Here is a 19,289-nt window from a genome sequence, read left to right as displayed (position 1 = left end):
AAAACAAAAAAATACCTTCTGACTATACTTGTAATGATCTAATATTCTTTAATAAAGTCAAATGAATTCAAAGTGTCCCTTTTTTTCCTAGCAAGCAGCAATACAACCTGAGAAGCATAAGTGCTGATAGTGGCTTATCCAATGTTATACAATATATTTTCTTTAATCCAATATCCCAAAATGGAAACTTCAATAATTAAATCATCATGTCTACTTGACCCTATTCCAACACGCTTACTTAAATAATTGCTCCACTCCATTATGGAACTCTTAGAATAACCATAATTGCAATGCACTTCTCACTGGATGCTCTGGTAGATCCATAAACAAGCTCCAGTTGCTTCAAAATGCAGCAGGTGGAGATGCTTTTAGTCCTATTCTATCATTTCTACACTGACTGCCAATTAAATTCTGCAATAATTACAAAATACTGTTACTAACTAAATACTAAGGCGCTACATGTGCTGGCTTCATAGTATGTAACTTATTGAGCACTACAAACCAGCATGTTTACATGTTCACAAGGTGCAGGCTTACTTACAGTTACTAAAACCAAATTCACAATTGAAATTCAAATTGACTTGGCCAATTTGTGTTTGCCTAATCAAGAGTTTGAACTCAATGTCAGAGCCGTATTACTGTTTTCCAATGATTAAATATGAAATATTATAGTTTGTAAAAAGTCAAAATCATTGTATGGTTTATGCTTTCATAAAACCATCAGAAATAAGAATCAAGCACATCCAAATCCAAAGGCTCTGCTTCCAGCATTCTGTGTTCAAGAAGCTCCAGTATTAGCAGTGTCTCCATAACCACCCTAACCAAACTCTAACTCAACTTTACATAAAAATGCCCATCTTAGAGTGTGACCCCTACACTGACCCCGAGCTAGAACACAGGAGAAATGATTTCAAAAAGTAGCTTTTATCAGCCTACAGCCGACAGCAAGCTTTCCTTTCGTATGTTTGTTTACTAGGATTTTAACGTCATGTTTTACACTTTTGGTTACATGTCTTTGGACTGTGGGAAGAAAACCGGAGCACCCGAAGGAAACCCATGCAGACACAAGGAGAACATGCAAACTTCACACAGAAAGGACCTGGACTGCCCCACCTGGGGCTCGAACCCAGGACCTTCTTGCTGTGAGGCGACAGTGCTACCCACTTAGCCCTCAAGCTTTCCTTTCCATTTTAATATTTAGTAGGCAAACTCTTTAAAGCTATGTGGCTTATTATTGTGCATAAAGAATTTCTTATGCTTACTTTAAGTTTAAAGTACTGTATTAAGATTTTTACGGTAATGTAAAAAAAATAGATAAGTAATGCTTATTTAAAAAAATCTTACCAAGTCATTGTTGCTTACCCAATTGGCAGATTTATTTATTTTTGCTCAATTAATCCCACTTGTTTTAGTAGCTACTGGAATTGGATTTTTTTGTAGATTAGAGGTTTTGGTGAGTGTGCAAGCACGCAGTTGGTGGGGATGTGAATACTTTTGCTCACGCCGATGTCTGTGTGTGTGTTGCTGTTGCTAGGTGGTTGGTAAGGTGTTTGCTAGAGTATGTTTAATATGTATATGGAGAAGGGGTGACAATTCAGACAGGTTATTGTGTGTGGTTGCTAAGATATTTAAGGTGGTTGCTAGGGTGAATGAAAGAATGAATGGGAGGAAGAAGGGATGAATAAAATGAGAAACAAAACAAGCTGGGTCAATTGTTTGTAGATTAGAGCTTGATGACCTTCACTAAACGTGCACATGAATTTTTGTGGCTGTCGGGAAAAAAAAAGAAAAAAAAGAAAAAGAAAAAAAAGATAGTATTTTTAATAGGGGCAAAATGAAATGGGGGTAAATGGGAGGAACAAGGGATGAAACAACAAAAAAATAAACAACTTTGAATTTGTGGTGGTGGGCCAGCCCAGGCATTTGAACTTTAAATGACGTTGCAACTGTTCCATGTTGGTGGGCTAACAGTGAAGCATGGTGTTAGCAGCTGTTTTTTTCACAACTGGTCAAGGGAATTTTGAACAGTTTCAAATAGTAAATTTTGGCACCAAACCTTCAGACCTCTGCTAAAAAGCTAAAGATAAACAAAACACCTTCACCAGAATAGCCCAGAACATTCTAAAAGGTCTACTGTTTTAATAGTGCTAAAACATGACAGCAGAATATGTGCAGTAAATATAATACCCATAAATCCCAACTAATAAAATATTGTTTTTAAGGTAAGTGATGTGGTGTTGATGATTAGTAGAAAATGTTAAAATATTACAAGCATTTGATCTTACCTTGGGCATTCGAGTCATTCCACCTACTAAAAGCACCTCGCCAATGTCACTTTTAGAAACTTCTGCATCTTGCATGGCCTTCTGACATGGGGCCACAGTTCTGCGAATTAGATCTGCCACAATGCCCTCAAACTGGGCACGGGTAAGCTTCATGTTCAAGTGTTTGGGACCAGAGCTGTCCATGGTTAAATAGGGCAGATTGATGTCAGTCTGTGTGGAAAAAAATTAGACAAAAAAAAATAAATTTAGGAGATAATAATATATATGTATTAAAAACACTGCAAAAAAAATGCTGTGTTCAAAAATAGAAGTGTTCACAAAATGCAAAGTTAATAAACAGAAAAATCTAAATCATATCAAAACTGGGTGTGACGACCTTGCCTTTAAAACAGCAACAATTCTTCAAAATACACTAGAACACAGTTTATGAAGGAACTTGGCAGGGAGATTGTTCCAAATATCTTGGAGAACCAACCACAGATCTTCTGTGCATGTAGGCTTGCTCAAACCCTTGTTTCTTCATGCAATCCCAGACAGACTAGATGTTGAGATCAGGGCTACGTGGGGCCATTTAATCACTTTCAGGACTCCTTGTTCTTTTTTACACTTAAGATAGTTCTTAATGAGATTAACTGTATGTTTGGGGTCGTTGTCCTGCCGCCAAATAAATTTAGAGCCTATCAGACACCTCCCTGATGGTACGGCATGATGGATTAGTATCTGCCTGTATTTGTTAGAACTGAGGACACCATTAATTCTGTGAACAAACTGCCCTCTGTTACAGCCAATTATTGACTCATCACTCCAAAGCACCTGCTGAGATCACGGATACAAGCAGCTGAAATTAGTTTTCTTCAGCGGGAAAAGCTTGGAGTAAAACCACTGCATCGCTGCATGGAGAAGAGCCAGTTGATACTCTTATCAAACAAGGATGCCTCTTGGATGCCTTCCGCTGATCGCATATCAGGTATAGTTGACAAGAACAAAGCCCCAGAACCAACTGGAGGGATTATATCTCCTGGCTGGCCTGAAAAGGTCTACAAAAGGTTCAACACTGGTCCCACCAGACCATACCCCATTTTCCTCATGTGTGTTTGGAAGACTTGATGTAGGTGTTTGCAAAATGTAGCTGGGATTGGATGTTTTCTTTGTAAGAAAAGGCTTCCATCTTGCAATCCTAACCCCCAGCCCAGACACATAAAAAATACAGGAGATTGTTGTCACAACCAGTACCTTTAGTAAAAATTCCTGCAGCTCCTGTCATGCTGTTGTAGGCCATTTGGCAAGAACAAATTCCTTCCTATCTTTTTATAAATTTTGGAGGGATGTCCAGATCTTGGAGTTTAAATGTTATTGGTTAAACACAGCCACATCCCGGGTGTACACATTTATGCAACCACATTCTTTTAGTTTTTTTTCCCCCCATCTTTATAGGTCACATTAAAGGTGAAAATAAAATACCACAAAAAACGTACATTTTAACATTATTGGAACACCCCTTTCTATTAATTAAATTCATGTGTTTGTCACAATTGCGACCGGTGTAATTCACAAATCAAATTAAAATGATATGCTTCCCACTTTGCAGCAATAGTTTAGTGAAAGCCTTTTCCTGTTTCAGCATTACTGTGCCCCATGCACAAAGCAAGGTCTATAAAGTAATTTGTTTTGAAAAACTGATGTCCAATAAGCTTAGGGTAGGGTGCAGTGTTTGTGTGTGCACAAACATGTATATATGCATGTATGTATAAAAGTGGTGTGCAGTCAGGCCCTTCTAACAGTGTTCCAAGAAAGGAACAGTGGTAAGCCGGTGACAGGGTCATGGATGGCCAAGGCTCACTGATGCACATGGGGAGTGAAGGCTCCAACAGACAAGCTACTATAGTTCAGATTGCTGAACTTAGAAGTTAGAAGGTGTCAGAACACACAGTGCATCACAGTTTGTTGCGTATGGGGTTGCAAAGCCGCAGACCAGTCAGGGTACCCATGCTAACCCCTGTCCACTGCCAAATGAGCTAACAATGGGCACGTGAACTCGGAACTGGACCACGGAGCAATTGAAGAAGGTAGTCTGGTCTAATGAATCACATTTTCTTTTACATCACGTGGATGGCCGGGTGCGTGTGCTTACCAGGGAAAGACATGGCACAAGGATGCACTATGGGAAAAAGGCAAGCCGACGGAGGCAGTGTGATGCTTTGGGCAACGCTCTCCTTGGGTCCTGCCATCCATTTGGATGCTACTTTGACACGTACCACCTACCTAAGCGTTATTGCAGACCATGTACACCCTTTCATGGAAACGGTATTCCCTGATGGCTGTGGCCTCTTAGCAGGATAATGCACCCTGCCACAAAGCAAAAATGGTTCAGGAATGGTTTGAGGAGCACAACAATGAGTTTGAGGTGTTGACTTGTCCTCCAAATTCCCCAGATCTCAATCCAATCGAGCATCTGTGGAATGTGCTGGACAAACAAGTCCGATCCATGGAGGCTCCACCTTGCAAGTTACAGGAGTTAAAAGATCTGCTGCTAACATCTTGGTGCCAGATACCACAGCACCTTCAGGGGACTAGTGGAGTCCATGCCTTGATGGGTCATGGCTGTTTTGGCAGCAAAAGGGCGACCAACACAATATTAGGAAGGTGGTCATAATGTTATGCCTAGTCAGTGTATACAGTGCTGCAGACGTCACAACCTGTTTTAATTGTGGGCCTTTAAAGACAAAATGGTCAAATTAAATCGGAACAAAAGGTAGACTGCAATTCAAGATCTTAAAGACAATTAAAGCAAACAAGTTTCAGTAAAAACAATAAATTAAGTTAAAACCATGAATTAATTTAAAACCAAATTCACGACATCAAGTATGCTAAAACACAGGGGATCTGAAGAATCCGTTGTAGTTGTAGAATTTTGTTCTGGGCTTGGTAATCTTTTAGCATGCATACAGTGACAGTATTGCTTATTTAATACTGGTTTGTGGAGGGCAATTGTAGCTCATTTGTCAAAATAATGGACGAGTGACAAGAAGGTCCCTGGTTCAAGCCCCACCAGTACCAAGTTTCCACTGTCGAGACCTTGAACAAGGCCCATTAACTCTCAATTGCTTGTACTATATTCAGTCACACTTGTAAGTCGCTTTGGATTAAAGCATCTGCTAAATGTCATTATTGTACATGTGAATGGGCAGAAAGAGAAACAAATAAAACATACCTGCAGAGAAGAAGAAAGCTCACATTTGGCCTTCTCAGCTGCCTCTCTTACTCTTTGCAATGCCATGTTATCTTTGGTCAGATCCACACCCGACTGACAAAAAAAAAAGCAAAGCATGTTGGCCATTATAACTAGTATAGTAAGTGAAAAAGAACCACCTTTACTGTCATTATATTGCAGTCAATGAAATTTAGTGTGACAATAAAAAAAAAAAGCATTTACCTTACATTTGGTTATTAACAATGGATGAACCAGTACAGTATGTGTGTAGAAAGTGAATGTGTGCAAATGTGCAAAATGCAAAAAGTACCAGGTAAAAGTCTGTGAGAGATGCCAGTCTTATTTGCAATATAGTTTATGCATGAGTGAAGTGGCTGTGTGTAGATGTGCAAAATACTCAGTGTGCAAGGTGACAGTATATGAGGGGTGGGGTAATCAGTGAGGAGTGATGGAGGCCACAGCTCTTGGGTAGAACCTGTTTCTCAGTCTGTTCGTGAGTGTACAAATAGCCCTGTAACTCCTGGCAGATAGTAACAAGGCAAACAGGTAGTTTTCAGGGTGTGTTGCATCTTTGCTACTGCAGCCGGGCTTGTTTTTTAATTGGTTGGCATAGACACTGTTGGGGAGTCCAGATGATTTGATAGAATGCTCTCAATGATGCTGTTCTGTAAGTCGCTCTGGATAAGAGCGTCTGCTAAATGCTGAAAATGTAAATGTCCCCAGAGCCATCAGGCTCTACAACTCCAGCATCCGTGGGCAGCGGGTGGTAGCCAAGAACCAAGGGTCCTACATGTAGCCATGTATGAATGTGTATGTACATGTATGTGTACTTTTGTATGTTCATACACATGTATATGTATGTTTGTGTATGTAGGTTTATGTATATATAGGGCTAGTCTTGCCCAATGTGCTTTATCACTTTATTATTTACTATTTAATCTATTTAATTTTTTGACCATACACTCTATACTTGAAACTGCACCTCCCTGCACTTTTATTAACTCATTCTTTACTCAATTTTTCCTTCATTAATAACTGCACTGTAGTTACCCAATATATGTTAAGTAATGCTAGTGGAATAAATCAATCTACCTATAAATCTATCTATTAAGCTCTCTATCAATATATCTACTTATGTGGTCCGCACCACTGAGGAAAGCACAGGTGTCAAGCTAAGCGGCACCACCACACTCTATAGAAAACACTGGCACAGCCAGCGCAAAAGCATTTTATGAATGCACCATAACCAAATCTGCACCTAAACCACAACTTAACACACCCACAGATATCATGGTTCGCACTGAAATACCTAGTATTCTTTGGTTCAAACAATCAAATTATTTTTTTGTGGAAACGTGCTGAACGGTTTAAAATTAAGTTCAAGAACCGGAACAGAGCCCATTCCGTGATAGTCAAAAAGGGATGTGTGTGTGCAAAAGTATGCTGATGGGAGTGCAAATAATTTTGCTTAGGCAGGTGTCTGGGTGTGTGTAAGCGTGCACTTGGTGAGAAGTCCGAATACTTTTGCGCAGACGTGTTTAAATGTGGTTGGTAGGATGAGTGAAAGATTTAAGAAATAGATTAACATGCCTTTTTAAAAATGAATGGAAGTGAATGGGACAAAAAGGGGAAAAAATGAGCGTGGCAGGTGGACAGCATCCAAAAACTTTATAAAGGCCACGGTGTCATTTAAACTGGCCAGCAATGAGTCTTAAAGGTTCTCTTGTATTGGTTGAGGAGAGATTTCAGATCACTGCTAACATGGTTTGTTACTGGCAAAGCAGCAATCAGTCTTGGTCTGCACTACCGAGTACACACAGAAATTGATGAAGCCTATTATGCATGATGTTTTACCATCAAAGTCATCTCTGAGGGCAGTTGTAGCCTAGTGGTTAAGGTACTGGACTAGTAATCAAAAGGTTGCTGATTCAAAGCCCACCACTACCAGGTTGCCTCTGTTGGGTCATTGAGCAAGATCCTTAACCCTCAATTGCTCAGACAATATACTGTCACAGTACAGTAAGTCGCTTTGGATAAAAGCGTCTGCTAAATGGCAAAAATGTAAATGAGATGACATTCAGATTCAGCAGGTCTGAATCTGTGACTTCAAAGCAAACCGTAATAATAGACCCTGGGACCACTGCCCCCACTGTTTTTAATCTTCACTAAACATCTATGAAAATTATACTTCATACTTACAAGATCTTAAAAAGGCTTGCACTTACTTATCACCGATTTGCTATAGCCATATTCCTTAACAACCATCATTTTAAATGGCACTCATTTAGTAAGAGAGCATTCATCACTGCTGCTCTCAGCTTGTGGAATACTCTTCAACTTATCAGGAACTCAAAGACAACTGATGCATTAAAATCCAAACTCAATCTATTTCACTTGAACTTTTGGCTGATTGCAGTTTTAAATTTGATGTATAATTTAGATTGTGTTTTCCTTCAATGTTAGCTCCATTTTATTTAATGTAGTTTTATGTTTGATTTATTTTATTTTAATTTTGTATAATGTCCTCAGGTGTCAAGTCTTTAAATAGAAATGCAATTTTAATAATAATAATAAAAAAACGAGATGGTTTAACAACGGATAATGATAACAAGCCATATCCAAAGACATGTGAATAAATACAAAATAAAAACAGTGATTTGTGCACTCTGTTAATTTGATGCTTGCACCACATTCAAAAAGTTGGGGTAAAGTTTGTGACATGATAAAAAAGTAAGAATTAGTTAGCAATAGCAAGTTAAAGAACAATGTTTCTTAATACACAACTGCAAGGAATGTTATCCCTGAAGAAATCTGTGAAAACCTACAGTCAATAACAATAACAATTTGGTACTTTTGAAAATCAATTAGGTCTTTATGCCTGCTGCATTTACTAAGTGTACTATGAGAACTATCATGGCCATTAAATGTATTTCACTGACCAATCGATACGCTGACCAAGAGGCATTGCTATTTTTGAGTCCTAATGTTTTGGCTCATCAGTTATCACAATAAGCATGTAATGACATCTATGACTGGATGCAAAATTGACATTGGAGCATTCAACATGTCAAGCAAAACTCATTACAATGGTAGTAAGCATATTCCAAATATATCTTGATTAATAAAAAAGTTTTGATAATAGTATAAATTATTCTGCTCCAGACATTAACACTGCAAAAAAAATAGGGTTACAAAATTAGATTTCATTTAGATCGGAGGACCAATTATTCATAATATACATGTGAAAAGTGCCTAAATTGTGATTTACCTATAAATCTTTTTTTTATTACACACTAAGAACTGCTTTATGTGGCTTGTATAATTGTATATTGTTTGTATAATACCAAGATGGCGCCGCAGATGGCGACACTGGTTAGGAGCTCCGTAGTGCTTTGTTTGTTTTTGTTTGTCTGTTATGGCATGTGTGATCCAAACACACTCCAATACAGCGCAGAAGATCTGCTGAACATTAGGCAGCTCATGCCACCAGGTATATTTCCTGATTTTTCATTTTCGGACAGTTTTTTGGACATTTTGGTCAGCGGAGCGGCTGCGCTCCTGAGCAGACGCAGGCGGATGCGCAGACGTGGGAAGCGCGCCGGAGCGCTCGTCAAACTCAGACAGCGCGGACTTCGTACACCGCTACCCAGCATCCATATGACAAACCTTCGCTCTTTAGGAAATAAAATGGACGAACTTTCACTGTTAAACCGTACCAACAAGGACTTTTCTCTCTCTGCTGTACTGTGCTTCACCGAGACCTGGCTCACTGATTCCGTCCCGGACAGCGCGCTCCACCTGCACGGCTTTCATCTCCACCGAGCGGACCGCAACGCGGAGCTTTCCGGCAAGAAAAAAGGCGGCGGAATTTGCTTTTATATCAACCAAGGCTGGTGTACAGATGTGACAGTGTTAATGAGAACATGCAGCCCTAATCTGGAATCACTTTTCTTGAACTGTAGACCGTTTTATTGTCCGCGGGAGTTTTCATCAGTTGTGCTTGTTGCTGTTTACATTCCACCTCAAGCGTGCGCGCGCGAGGCACTGAGCGCACTCGCTGATCAGATCCTCAGCGTGGAGCACAAACACACAGACTCTGTTTTCATCATCTTAGGGGACTTTAACAGAGCAAAACTTAACAACGAACTACCTAAATACAGACAGCATGTTACCTGCCCCACCAGGGAGAGCAACATTTTAGATCACTGCTATACTGTATTTAAAGGTGCGTACCGCTCTGTCCCCCGTGCAGCACTGGGACTATCTGACCACTGTTTAGTTCATCTTCTCCCGACCTACAGACAGAAGCTCAAGTGTGCCAAACCTGTGGTCAGCACGGTGAAGAAATGGACTAATGAGGCTAAAGAAAGGCTTCAGGACTGCATGGAATTAACAGACTGGTGTGTGTTTGATGATGCCACAAGCAGCCTGGATGAATACACGGACACTGTGACATCTTACATCAGCTTTTGTGAAGACATCTGTGTTCCCACCAGGACTCGCATTAAATATAATAATGACAAGCCCTGGTTTAATGCCAAATTGAAACAGCTGCGCCGGTCTAAGGAGGTAGCATATAGAAGTGGGGATCGGGCGCTGTACAACCAGGCAAGGAACACCCTAACCAAAGAGATCAAGGCTGCAAAGAAGAACTACTCCAACAAGCTAAGCAGCATGATGTCCACAAATGAGCCATCAACCGCCTGGAGGTGTCTGCAGAACATCACCAGCTACAAAAGGCCACCTACACAGACAATGGGAGATCGTCAACTGGCCGACGACCTTAACAGATTCTACTGCAGGTTTGAACAGCCCAGCAACGAGCTCCCATCCAACACCACTTCACACCCATCTGACTATCAGCCACCCATCCAGCCTGCCCTGAAGATCTGCGAGGAAGATGTGCTGAGACTTTTTAAAAAACAGAAAGTCAAGAAGGCCCCAGGTCCTGATGGAATCTCTCCCTCCTGCCTGAGGACCTGTGCAGACCAGCTTGCACCTGTCTTCACTAAAATCTTCAACAGATCACTGGAGCTGTGTGTGGTTCCATCCTGTTTTAAATGCTCCACAATAATACCCATTCCCAAAAAGGCAACTACCACAGGACTAAATGACTACAGACCTGTTGCCCTGACCTCTGTGGTCATGAAGTCCTTTGAAAGACTGGTTCTCAACCACATTAAGGAAATCACGGACCCCCTGCTAGACTCCCTGCAATTTGCCTATCGGGCCAACCGGTCGGTGGACGATGCAGTGAACATGGGTCTCCACTTCATCCTTCAACACCTTGATCACCTGGGAACTTATGCAAGAATTCTGTTCCTGGACTTCAGCTCAGCCTTCAACACAATTATTCCAGGACAATTACACAGCAAACTGGCTGAACTCAGCGTACCAGCCTCCACCTGCCAGTGGATAACTGACTTTCTTACTGGCAAAAAACAGCAGGTGAGGCTGGGAAAGTGTACTTCAGGGACCCGAACCATCAGCACAGGTTCCCCACAGGGTTGTGTACTCTCCCCACTGCTCTTCTCGCTGTACACAAATGACTGTACCTCCATGGACTCCTCTGTTAAAATCCTGAAGTTTGCAGATGACACTACAGTCATTGGTCTCATCAGTGACAGTGAGGAGTCTGCTTATAGACGGGTGGTTGATCAGGTTGTCCTCTGGAGCAGTCAGAACAATCTGGAGCTGAACACAGCAAAAACAGTGGAGATGACCGTGGACTTCAGGAGGAGCCCCCCAACCCTGCCAGCACTCACCATCCTAGACAGGACTGTGATGGCTGTGGAGTCCTACAAGTTCCTGGGCACAACGATCTCCAAGGACCTGAAGTGGGACAGCAACATCAACTCCATCATCAAGAGGGCTCAACAGAGGATGTACTTTCTGTACCAGCTGAGGAAGTTCAACCTACCCCAAGAGCTGATGGTGCAGTTCTACACAGCCATCATAGAGTCCATCGTCACCACATCCATCACAGTGTGGGGCAGCGCTGTCACAAAACATGACACCAAGAGACTGCAGCGCATCATCAAGTCTGCAGAGAGGACCATCGGTGTAAAGCTGCCCACACTGCTGGACCTGCATGCCTCCAGAACCAGGAAGCGTGCAGAGAAAAATCATCACTGACCCGTCTCACCCTGGCCATCACCTGTTTCGGTGCCTTCCATCAGGCCGACGCTTCAGCCACATGAAGACCCGAACGACCAGGCTACAGAGAAGCTTTTATCCAAACTCCATTACGCTCATGAACAATTGAACACTACTGTACTGTTAATACTCGGGACACTTGCACATCAAAAACTACCTATTTCATTTATGTAATGGCATACACAGGATTTTCACCTTTACTTCCATTTCATATTTATATATTTTTATATTTTCTATAGTTTTTATATTGCACAAAACTGCACCTTTTTAAAATTACAATGTAAATTGCACATGCTAAATGTTTACAATGTTTTCTATGTTCACAGGTATGAATGTGTGTGTTAGAGAGAGTGAGATGTGTGAATAAGATTGTCTTTACTGTATTTTTTTGTGCACTGCAAGCATCTGTGTAACCAAAAACTAATTCCTTGTATGTGTGAGCATACTTGGCCAATAAAGCCCGATTCCGATTGTCTTGGGTGGGACGAGTCAAAAAATAAAATGCATACAAACCTCTCTCTTGAACTCTTTTACTATATGCTGAAGCAGGTGCTGATCAAAATCTTCTCCACCCAAGAATGTGTCACCATTGGTAGATTTCACTTCAAAAACTCCCTTCTGAATCTCCAAAACCGAGATATCAAATGTGCCCCCACCAAGGTCATACACGGCAATACTAAATTGTAAGGAAACAAGTACGAATAAATGACGTGACAGAACAAAATCTGTGCCACCAACATTAATTATTAGACGTGTCAAACACTTACATCTTGTCCTGAGTCTTGTCCAGTCCATATGCCAGAGCAGCTGCTGTAGGCTCATTAATGACTCTGAGCACATTTAGACCTGCAATTTGGCCAGCATCCTTGGTTGCCTGTAACCAATAACACATTAGTTTATAACAATATAAATGACAGATACTAAGAGTAAAGAGCTTTAAAATGACTGTACAAAACTTTGTACAACAAAAACACTTATTTCCTTCCTTTTCCTTCAAAAGTATAAGAGGTACAGTATGAAGCAACAGTTTTAGGTTAAGTATAAACTAATATTTTTAACACCTGTTTGACATTTGAAACGCGGACACAAACACGTCTACAACCTCTAAAGAACTTTTATTGCTTTTTTCTTACTTTTAATACAATTAAGTTACATGGATTCCACAAGCTTGTGCAAAATCTGATGATGCATTCTATCCTTGCATTTCACAATATTTCAAAGATTGTGATTTGCAGACAGATGATGCAGTTTTGACTGCAAAGTGTTTTCAGGCCACTTTTTTAAAGACTTAATGTTTTACTTAAACAATCAGGGCTGTGATACGGAAACTGAGCATATTTAAGAACAATTTAAGTAACATTACAGAGATGAGTGGTGTTTTACATACATACATACTAGGGTTGGCTTGATACCACTTTATGTCATGTCCGATACCGATACCAATCTGATACCGTCATTTCTCCTCTTAAACAACTAAGCAGTAATAAAACATGTCTCAATGCACCATGGTTAAAGTAGCTATCTAAACAACAATGCTCAGACTGTGAAACAAATATTCTAAAACTTCACAGCTATGCAAAACTGCTGTTTTTATTTTAACTTTTACACAGAACATTTGGCAGCATTTTTGGTTTCACTTACGTTCGAGCTGTTGTTCACGTGACATCTCGCTTTACAGCGTGTCATCCAAAGTGTCTACAATTGGAAGATGTGGATGTCAATCAAACACGATGGACCAATTAGAATTGACACAGGGTTGAGATTTTACATTAAAGTTGTGTCACGTTTTTAGATTATTAAATTATGCTGGATTTTGAAAAGGACATCTGTGGCTAAACGGGAAACGGTGTAGTTTGTTTTATTTCATAACACTAATGGATTAATCGTTGAGGATGTGAGATATCTCCAAGCCGGGGCAAGATTTATCATTTATAAAGCAATTTTTATTGTGTTTAAACAGTGTTTTTAGATGTGGCAGTAGTAGACGATTTTTTTTAAATGTAAAAAGTTTAAGTAGATCAGTGTGTTTTAATTTCTGAATGGCTGTTGCAGATGAGTTGTAGATCATTATACAACAGTTAGTTCCGACCTTACAATCTGATTGGTTGAGAAGCGTTCTAGCCGTGCTGATATTCGTGATAACAGCACGGTCTTTTCACACCACAATGGTATTACTCCGCTGACGCGTTGCCAGTAACGACAAGCTTCATGCACACAAACGCGCACGCAGGCGACACAGACTTTTTTTCCTGGTCGCATTTTAAATCCGTTATCTGATATACAATCCAGTGCACCGTGTAGGGAACATAACCAATTGTCCAATTCACTATCTAGTGCACTATGTAGGGAACATATATCTGTGATCTGATACACAATCTAGTGCACTATGTAGGGAACATTAATGTGTTTGTAACGCGAACAGTTAGCTTAATAGCCCTGTTAGCAGCTCCTAGAAGTTCTGTTTTCACCCATACCCTTTGGTGTGTGCGAGAGGTTTTTTTATTTCTTTTTTTTCCCTTCGAAAGTTCTTGACTTTTTCTTCTTGTTGTTCTTACCTCCCTGAAATGAGTTTTTGCAACTTGGGATGTCTGCTTTGTAGTGTTTAACTTTATATTCGTTGTGGAACTACTTTTTGGCGGAAGGTATTGTCAATATTAAAGCATATTTATTATGAAATTCAGGGCTTCTTCGATTTATTTTCTTTCTTTATTTTGTAAAAACTGTTGTATGAAAGCAATAGAACACTCGAGGTTGTGATGTTATTCGCGAAAACACACTCCCTCTCGTGTTCTATTGCTTAAGTGACACATGCTAATGATGTCATCAAGATGCACCTTGTTACAGCAGTTGCCGAGTGAGCTGGCAATAAACGGCACTCTGTTGGAACGTATCTTTGTGTGTTATTTGCTTTACACACAAACAATGGCCTTATTTACATTGTTATTTACATTAAGCAACAGTATCGGATCACAAGTTTTTTTCCTTCCGATATCCGATCCAGTGATTTGGGCCAATATCGGACTGATACCGATACAGAGTATTGGATCTGTGCCAGCCCTAATACATACATACATACATACAACACACACAGTAAAGGGACCTCTGCACTTTTGCCCATAACTTTGGCAGATGTTGATCACTTTAAATTTTTTTTTTTTTCTGCGCCAGATGATGATAAATAATTTAGACTAACAAAGTCCAGATTCCCAAAAACCGCTTTGTCTTTCGTAGCTACCAGTATCACAGATCTTATGCAGCAATTTCCTGGTCCTATTTTTTTTTCCAATTTTCTATGGAAAATTCATCAAGCAATCTCATACAATTTCTTTCTAGCCCTTAAGCAGATCTTCAGGGCCAGGTGAGCACTGCTTCCTTTATTTCATCATCAGAGGTGAATGTGCAACTGCACAGAGCCTCTTTCAGGCTCTTTTACTCAGAGCCAGATCTGAGCTGTATGGAGGATGTGGAAGACAAATTCAAGTTGTTCCACTGTCTCTTTTGTCCCTGCTGCTGTATGAGAACCTGGAGACTTCCCTGTATCCCAAGTAATCACGTTACAGCAAAAAAAAATCCGATGTTCATTCCCCATTTCAGATATCACATTTTGTTTTTTGTTTTTTTAAATAAAAAATATAAATACTTGTCAGTGAACACACTGAAAATGCTATTATCACCAAGAACAAACAAGTAAAAAGTACAAGACAATATCCAAACAACCTGAGACCCTGGCTTCTACATTACCAACAAGTTTTGGTACTCATGGAACAGACAAGAACCTTCTAGAATGTGGTGGAAAGAGGAAAACTGATAAGAACCTTACAAAAGGTGGTTCAGAATCAAGAAAGAAACCATGTACAACTCCCAAACAACTTCAGGCTTAGCTAGTGACTGTTTCAATCCACAACTTTCACCACACAAAGCAGGACTCTAAATGTCTGGAGGCTGTCAATGTTGCCAAAAGCAGTAACAGTATATTAGAGTACTTCTTTATTTTTTTTGAAATGACTGCATGTATGATGCTAAAATAAACACACTTGTCAAAAGACAGACATTACTGTATTGTACATCCATTTCTGTTTAATTTTATTAAATATTGTAATAATTTAAGACTTTGATTTTTATGAGCTATAAGCCACACTGATCAACATTAAAACAAAATCTATTTGCATTTTAAATAAATAATGAACAAAAAACAAACTTTCACAATATTTATAATTTTTTTTTTAAATTCCAGTAGCCTGCACAGAGCCCTGAGCTCTTTGACGCCATGTGCTTGTGAGAAGCCTTTTCCACGACAACAGCCATTTTTCTATTTTAATACCATTTCTTTCTGAAATGCCCAACAAGCTAAAAGACACGTCCAAACACTTACACACATTATATAAATTGTAAGGAAACAATCACAGTTTAGCACCAAATCAGTTAAACTAAGAAGGTTGGGTTTAATCTATACATGCATTTCTATAAGCTAAAAGGCCTGGTGAAAAGTAGACTTAAGTATACTATGCCACAGTGCTGTATAGTGTTTTGTTGTCACACTAATGGTCAAAGCACTTAAAGAGTGCTAAAATTCAACAACTATTTTTGTACTTACTATACTTTTATTGTAAAACAAAAACAAAAAAATAAGGGCATTTTTTTCACTAGGAAGTACAACCCTAAATGGTATATAAGGCAAGTCTGTCATTTAAATATAACTATAGAATTCACAATTACTTTACAATGATCTGTGATAAATGAAATAACTAATTTTTTTTACCAGTCCATACCTGTCTCTGAGAATCATTGAAATAGGCTGGTACAGTCACAACAGCATTCTTCACCATCTGGCCCAAATAGTTTTCTAAAAAAGCACATTACCATAGCTTTTAATTATACTTGATGATGAAATAATTATTCCTAAAATAATTGTTTCTTATTTATTCATAGTATGTCTTGATAATACAAAGATCTTACCTGAAGTCTCTTTCATTTTCATAAGGATAAAAGCACCAATCTGGCTAGGAGAGTAAAGCTTTCCATGGGCTTCTATCCAGGCATCACCATTGGATGCACGCACTATTTTATATGGAACATTCTTCCTGTAAATGATAAACCACACATTGCAAATATTTACTGTGAGCAATTAACTTAAGCATTGAAAAACACTTTGTATATAAACATTGTATTTAAACAAATTGTAACACAATGTTGACAAACACATACCCACATCCTTTGAAAAAGCAAAATTTAAAGAGATAAAAAAAACCTTTGTGTCAAATAAAATATTAGTAGTAATTGTATGGAAAAGAGCCAAATATTTTTGGATAATTATTTAATCTCCCCAATAGTTATGTAGAACTAAAATAGTTTTATACACTGGATAACTTGAATGAAACTTTTACATGTCGATGCAGTTATGATTGGGTATAAAATTACTATTAATTAAAGGTGTAGTTATTGACAAAGAATGGGTTAAATTTTGGCACTTTACAAACTGCTTGTGAGAATGGTCTTCCAGTTAAAAAAAAAAAAGCATTTCTCCATGCACAATTGCTAGACTTTTTTTCATTTATGGAGGTACTTCTATGCAACAAGAAAAACCTCTAAATGTCCTTGAGTGGCCCAGACTTGAACCTCAAAAAACGTCTATGAAAAAGATCTAAAGATGAAATCTCAAAGACAGAGCCTGAAAGGATCTGCCTTGAAAAAATTGGCTGAACTTCAAAAATTCAGGTGTGTAAAGCTTGTACAGAGATCCAAAAAGATTTGCAGCTGAAATTGCAGTCAAAAAAGTTTTCATAAAGTACTGAATGACTGGGCTGTGATTGAAATTTCAGGTTTTGATTTTTAATTCATGATGGAACAACTAAAAACATTTTGGTAAAAAATATATCTATTCAAAACCCATAACAGAAGGTATGCTACTAACATACATTAGTTAAAAGGGCATTGTGTATTTTATTTCATAAAAACCCAAATTTTTTAAAACAATTTTTTGTAAACAATTTATATATATATAAAAAAAAAAAAAAAAAAAAAAAAAAACCACACATTAAGCAATAATCAAAGTAATAATGTGAAAGAATCGATCATAGGAGAGGAAATGCACTACTCCGTGGCTCCTCTCAGCCAGCACAGGGGTGGTGCAAGCAGCAGAGGAATTACAAAAGAGATAAAATAAAGGAACATGCCATAAATCTTAACTTACAAATCCTTCTGAACTTCAGGGTCATCGTAGCGTCTCCCGATCAGCCGTTTGGTAGCGTAAAGCGTGTTGTTTGGGTTAGTGACAGCTTGCCTTTTGGCTGGCATCCCCGCCAGTCTTTCTCCATCAGCTGTAAATGCTACAACTGATGGGGTTGTCCTTGCACCTTCTGCATTTTCAAGGACCTGTAAATAGATAAAATAACAATCAATTCATTTAAGTAAGATTCTTTAGAAAATTGTTCTACAACACTTATCAGAAAGTTGGGACAGTATGGAAAATGCAAATAAAATAAAAATGACAATGTTCCTTACATTTACTTTAACTTTTATTTGACTGTAGACAGTTTGAACTTAAGATATTTCATGTTTTGTCTGCTCAACTTGATTTAATTTCTTAAAATACCTCCATTCCTGCATTTCAGACATGCAAAACATTCCAAAAAAAGTTGGGACGGGGGCAATTTAGGGCTAGTAATGAGGTGAAAAAACTAAATAATTACGTGATTCTAAACAGGTGATGTCAACAGGTGATTGTAATCATGGTTTGGTACAAAAGCAGCATCCAGGAAAGGCTGAGTCTTTGATGAGCAAAGATGGCCAGAGGATCTCCAGTTTGTCAACAAATGCGCAAAAAAATGATTGAAACGTTTAAAAACAAACAGGTACTCAAAGAAAGATTCGAAGGGATTTGCATATTTCTCTACAGTGCATAATATCATTAAAAGATTCAAGGAATCGGGAGGAATTTCAGTGCGTAAAGGCCAAGGGCGCAAGCTTAGGCTAAACACCTGTGATCTTCGATCTCTTAGATTACAATAGCTGATATAACCACATGGGCAAGGTATTACTTTGGCAAACCTTTGTCAAGCTAGAATACAGAGTTACATGCACAAATGCCACTTAAAACTTTACTGTGCAAAAAAGAAGCCTTATGTTAACCATGTCCAGAAGTGTACAGAAAAGTACAGAAAAGTGTGTTCAGCAACCAGCTAAAGCAATTATGCTGTGTCAAAGAGCGGCATGTGAGATCATTTTTCCCACCGCCATCAGACTACAACAAGTCTCTCTTACAGGCGAGGTAGCACTGACCTCTTTTGTTGTTGGACTGATATTATATATACTGGTGCTGGTCATAAAATTAGAATATCATGGAAAAGTTGATTTATTTCAGTAATTCCATTCAAAAATGTTTATTTCTTTTAATGTTGATGATTATAACTGACAACTAATGAAAACCCCAAATTCAGTATCTCAGAAAATTAGAATATTACTTAAGACCAATACAAAAAAAAGAATTTTTATAAATGTTGGCCAACTGAAAAGTATGAACATGAAAAGTATGAGCTTGTACAGCACTCAATACTTAGATGGGGCTCCTTTTGCCTGGATTACTGCAGCAATGCGGCATGGCATGGAGTCCATCAGTCTGTGGCACTGCTCAGATGTTA

General features: G+C 38.9%; 1 protein-coding gene across 1 annotated transcript in view; it reads right to left on the bottom strand.

Moving 5' to 3' along the window:
* LOC134305229 (stress-70 protein, mitochondrial) overlaps positions 1-18,888 on the bottom strand; it is a 29,386-nt gene extending 10,498 nt beyond the window's left edge. The window contains exons 1-8 of the mRNA XM_062990107.1: positions 18,883-18,888; positions 17,843-18,024; positions 16,609-16,733; positions 16,422-16,495; positions 12,420-12,526; positions 12,166-12,328; positions 5,497-5,589; positions 2,286-2,495 (exon numbers count right to left, since the gene is read on the bottom strand). Coding sequence (XP_062846177.1) covers positions 2,286-2,495; positions 5,497-5,589; positions 12,166-12,328; positions 12,420-12,526; positions 16,422-16,495; positions 16,609-16,733; positions 17,843-18,024; positions 18,883-18,888 — 960 coding nt within the window. The remainder of the gene's footprint in view (positions 1-2,285; positions 2,496-5,496; positions 5,590-12,165; positions 12,329-12,419; positions 12,527-16,421; positions 16,496-16,608; positions 16,734-17,842; positions 18,025-18,882) is intronic.
* Between the last annotated feature and the right edge of the window lie 401 nt (positions 18,889-19,289).

This window comes from Trichomycterus rosablanca, unplaced genomic scaffold (genome assembly GCF_030014385.1).
Source record: "Trichomycterus rosablanca isolate fTriRos1 unplaced genomic scaffold, fTriRos1.hap1 scaffold_133, whole genome shotgun sequence".
NCBI lineage: Eukaryota > Metazoa > Chordata > Actinopteri > Siluriformes > Trichomycteridae > Trichomycterus > Trichomycterus rosablanca.
Note: the sequence above shows the minus strand (reverse complement) of the source record. Positions and strands in the feature narration are given on the sequence as shown.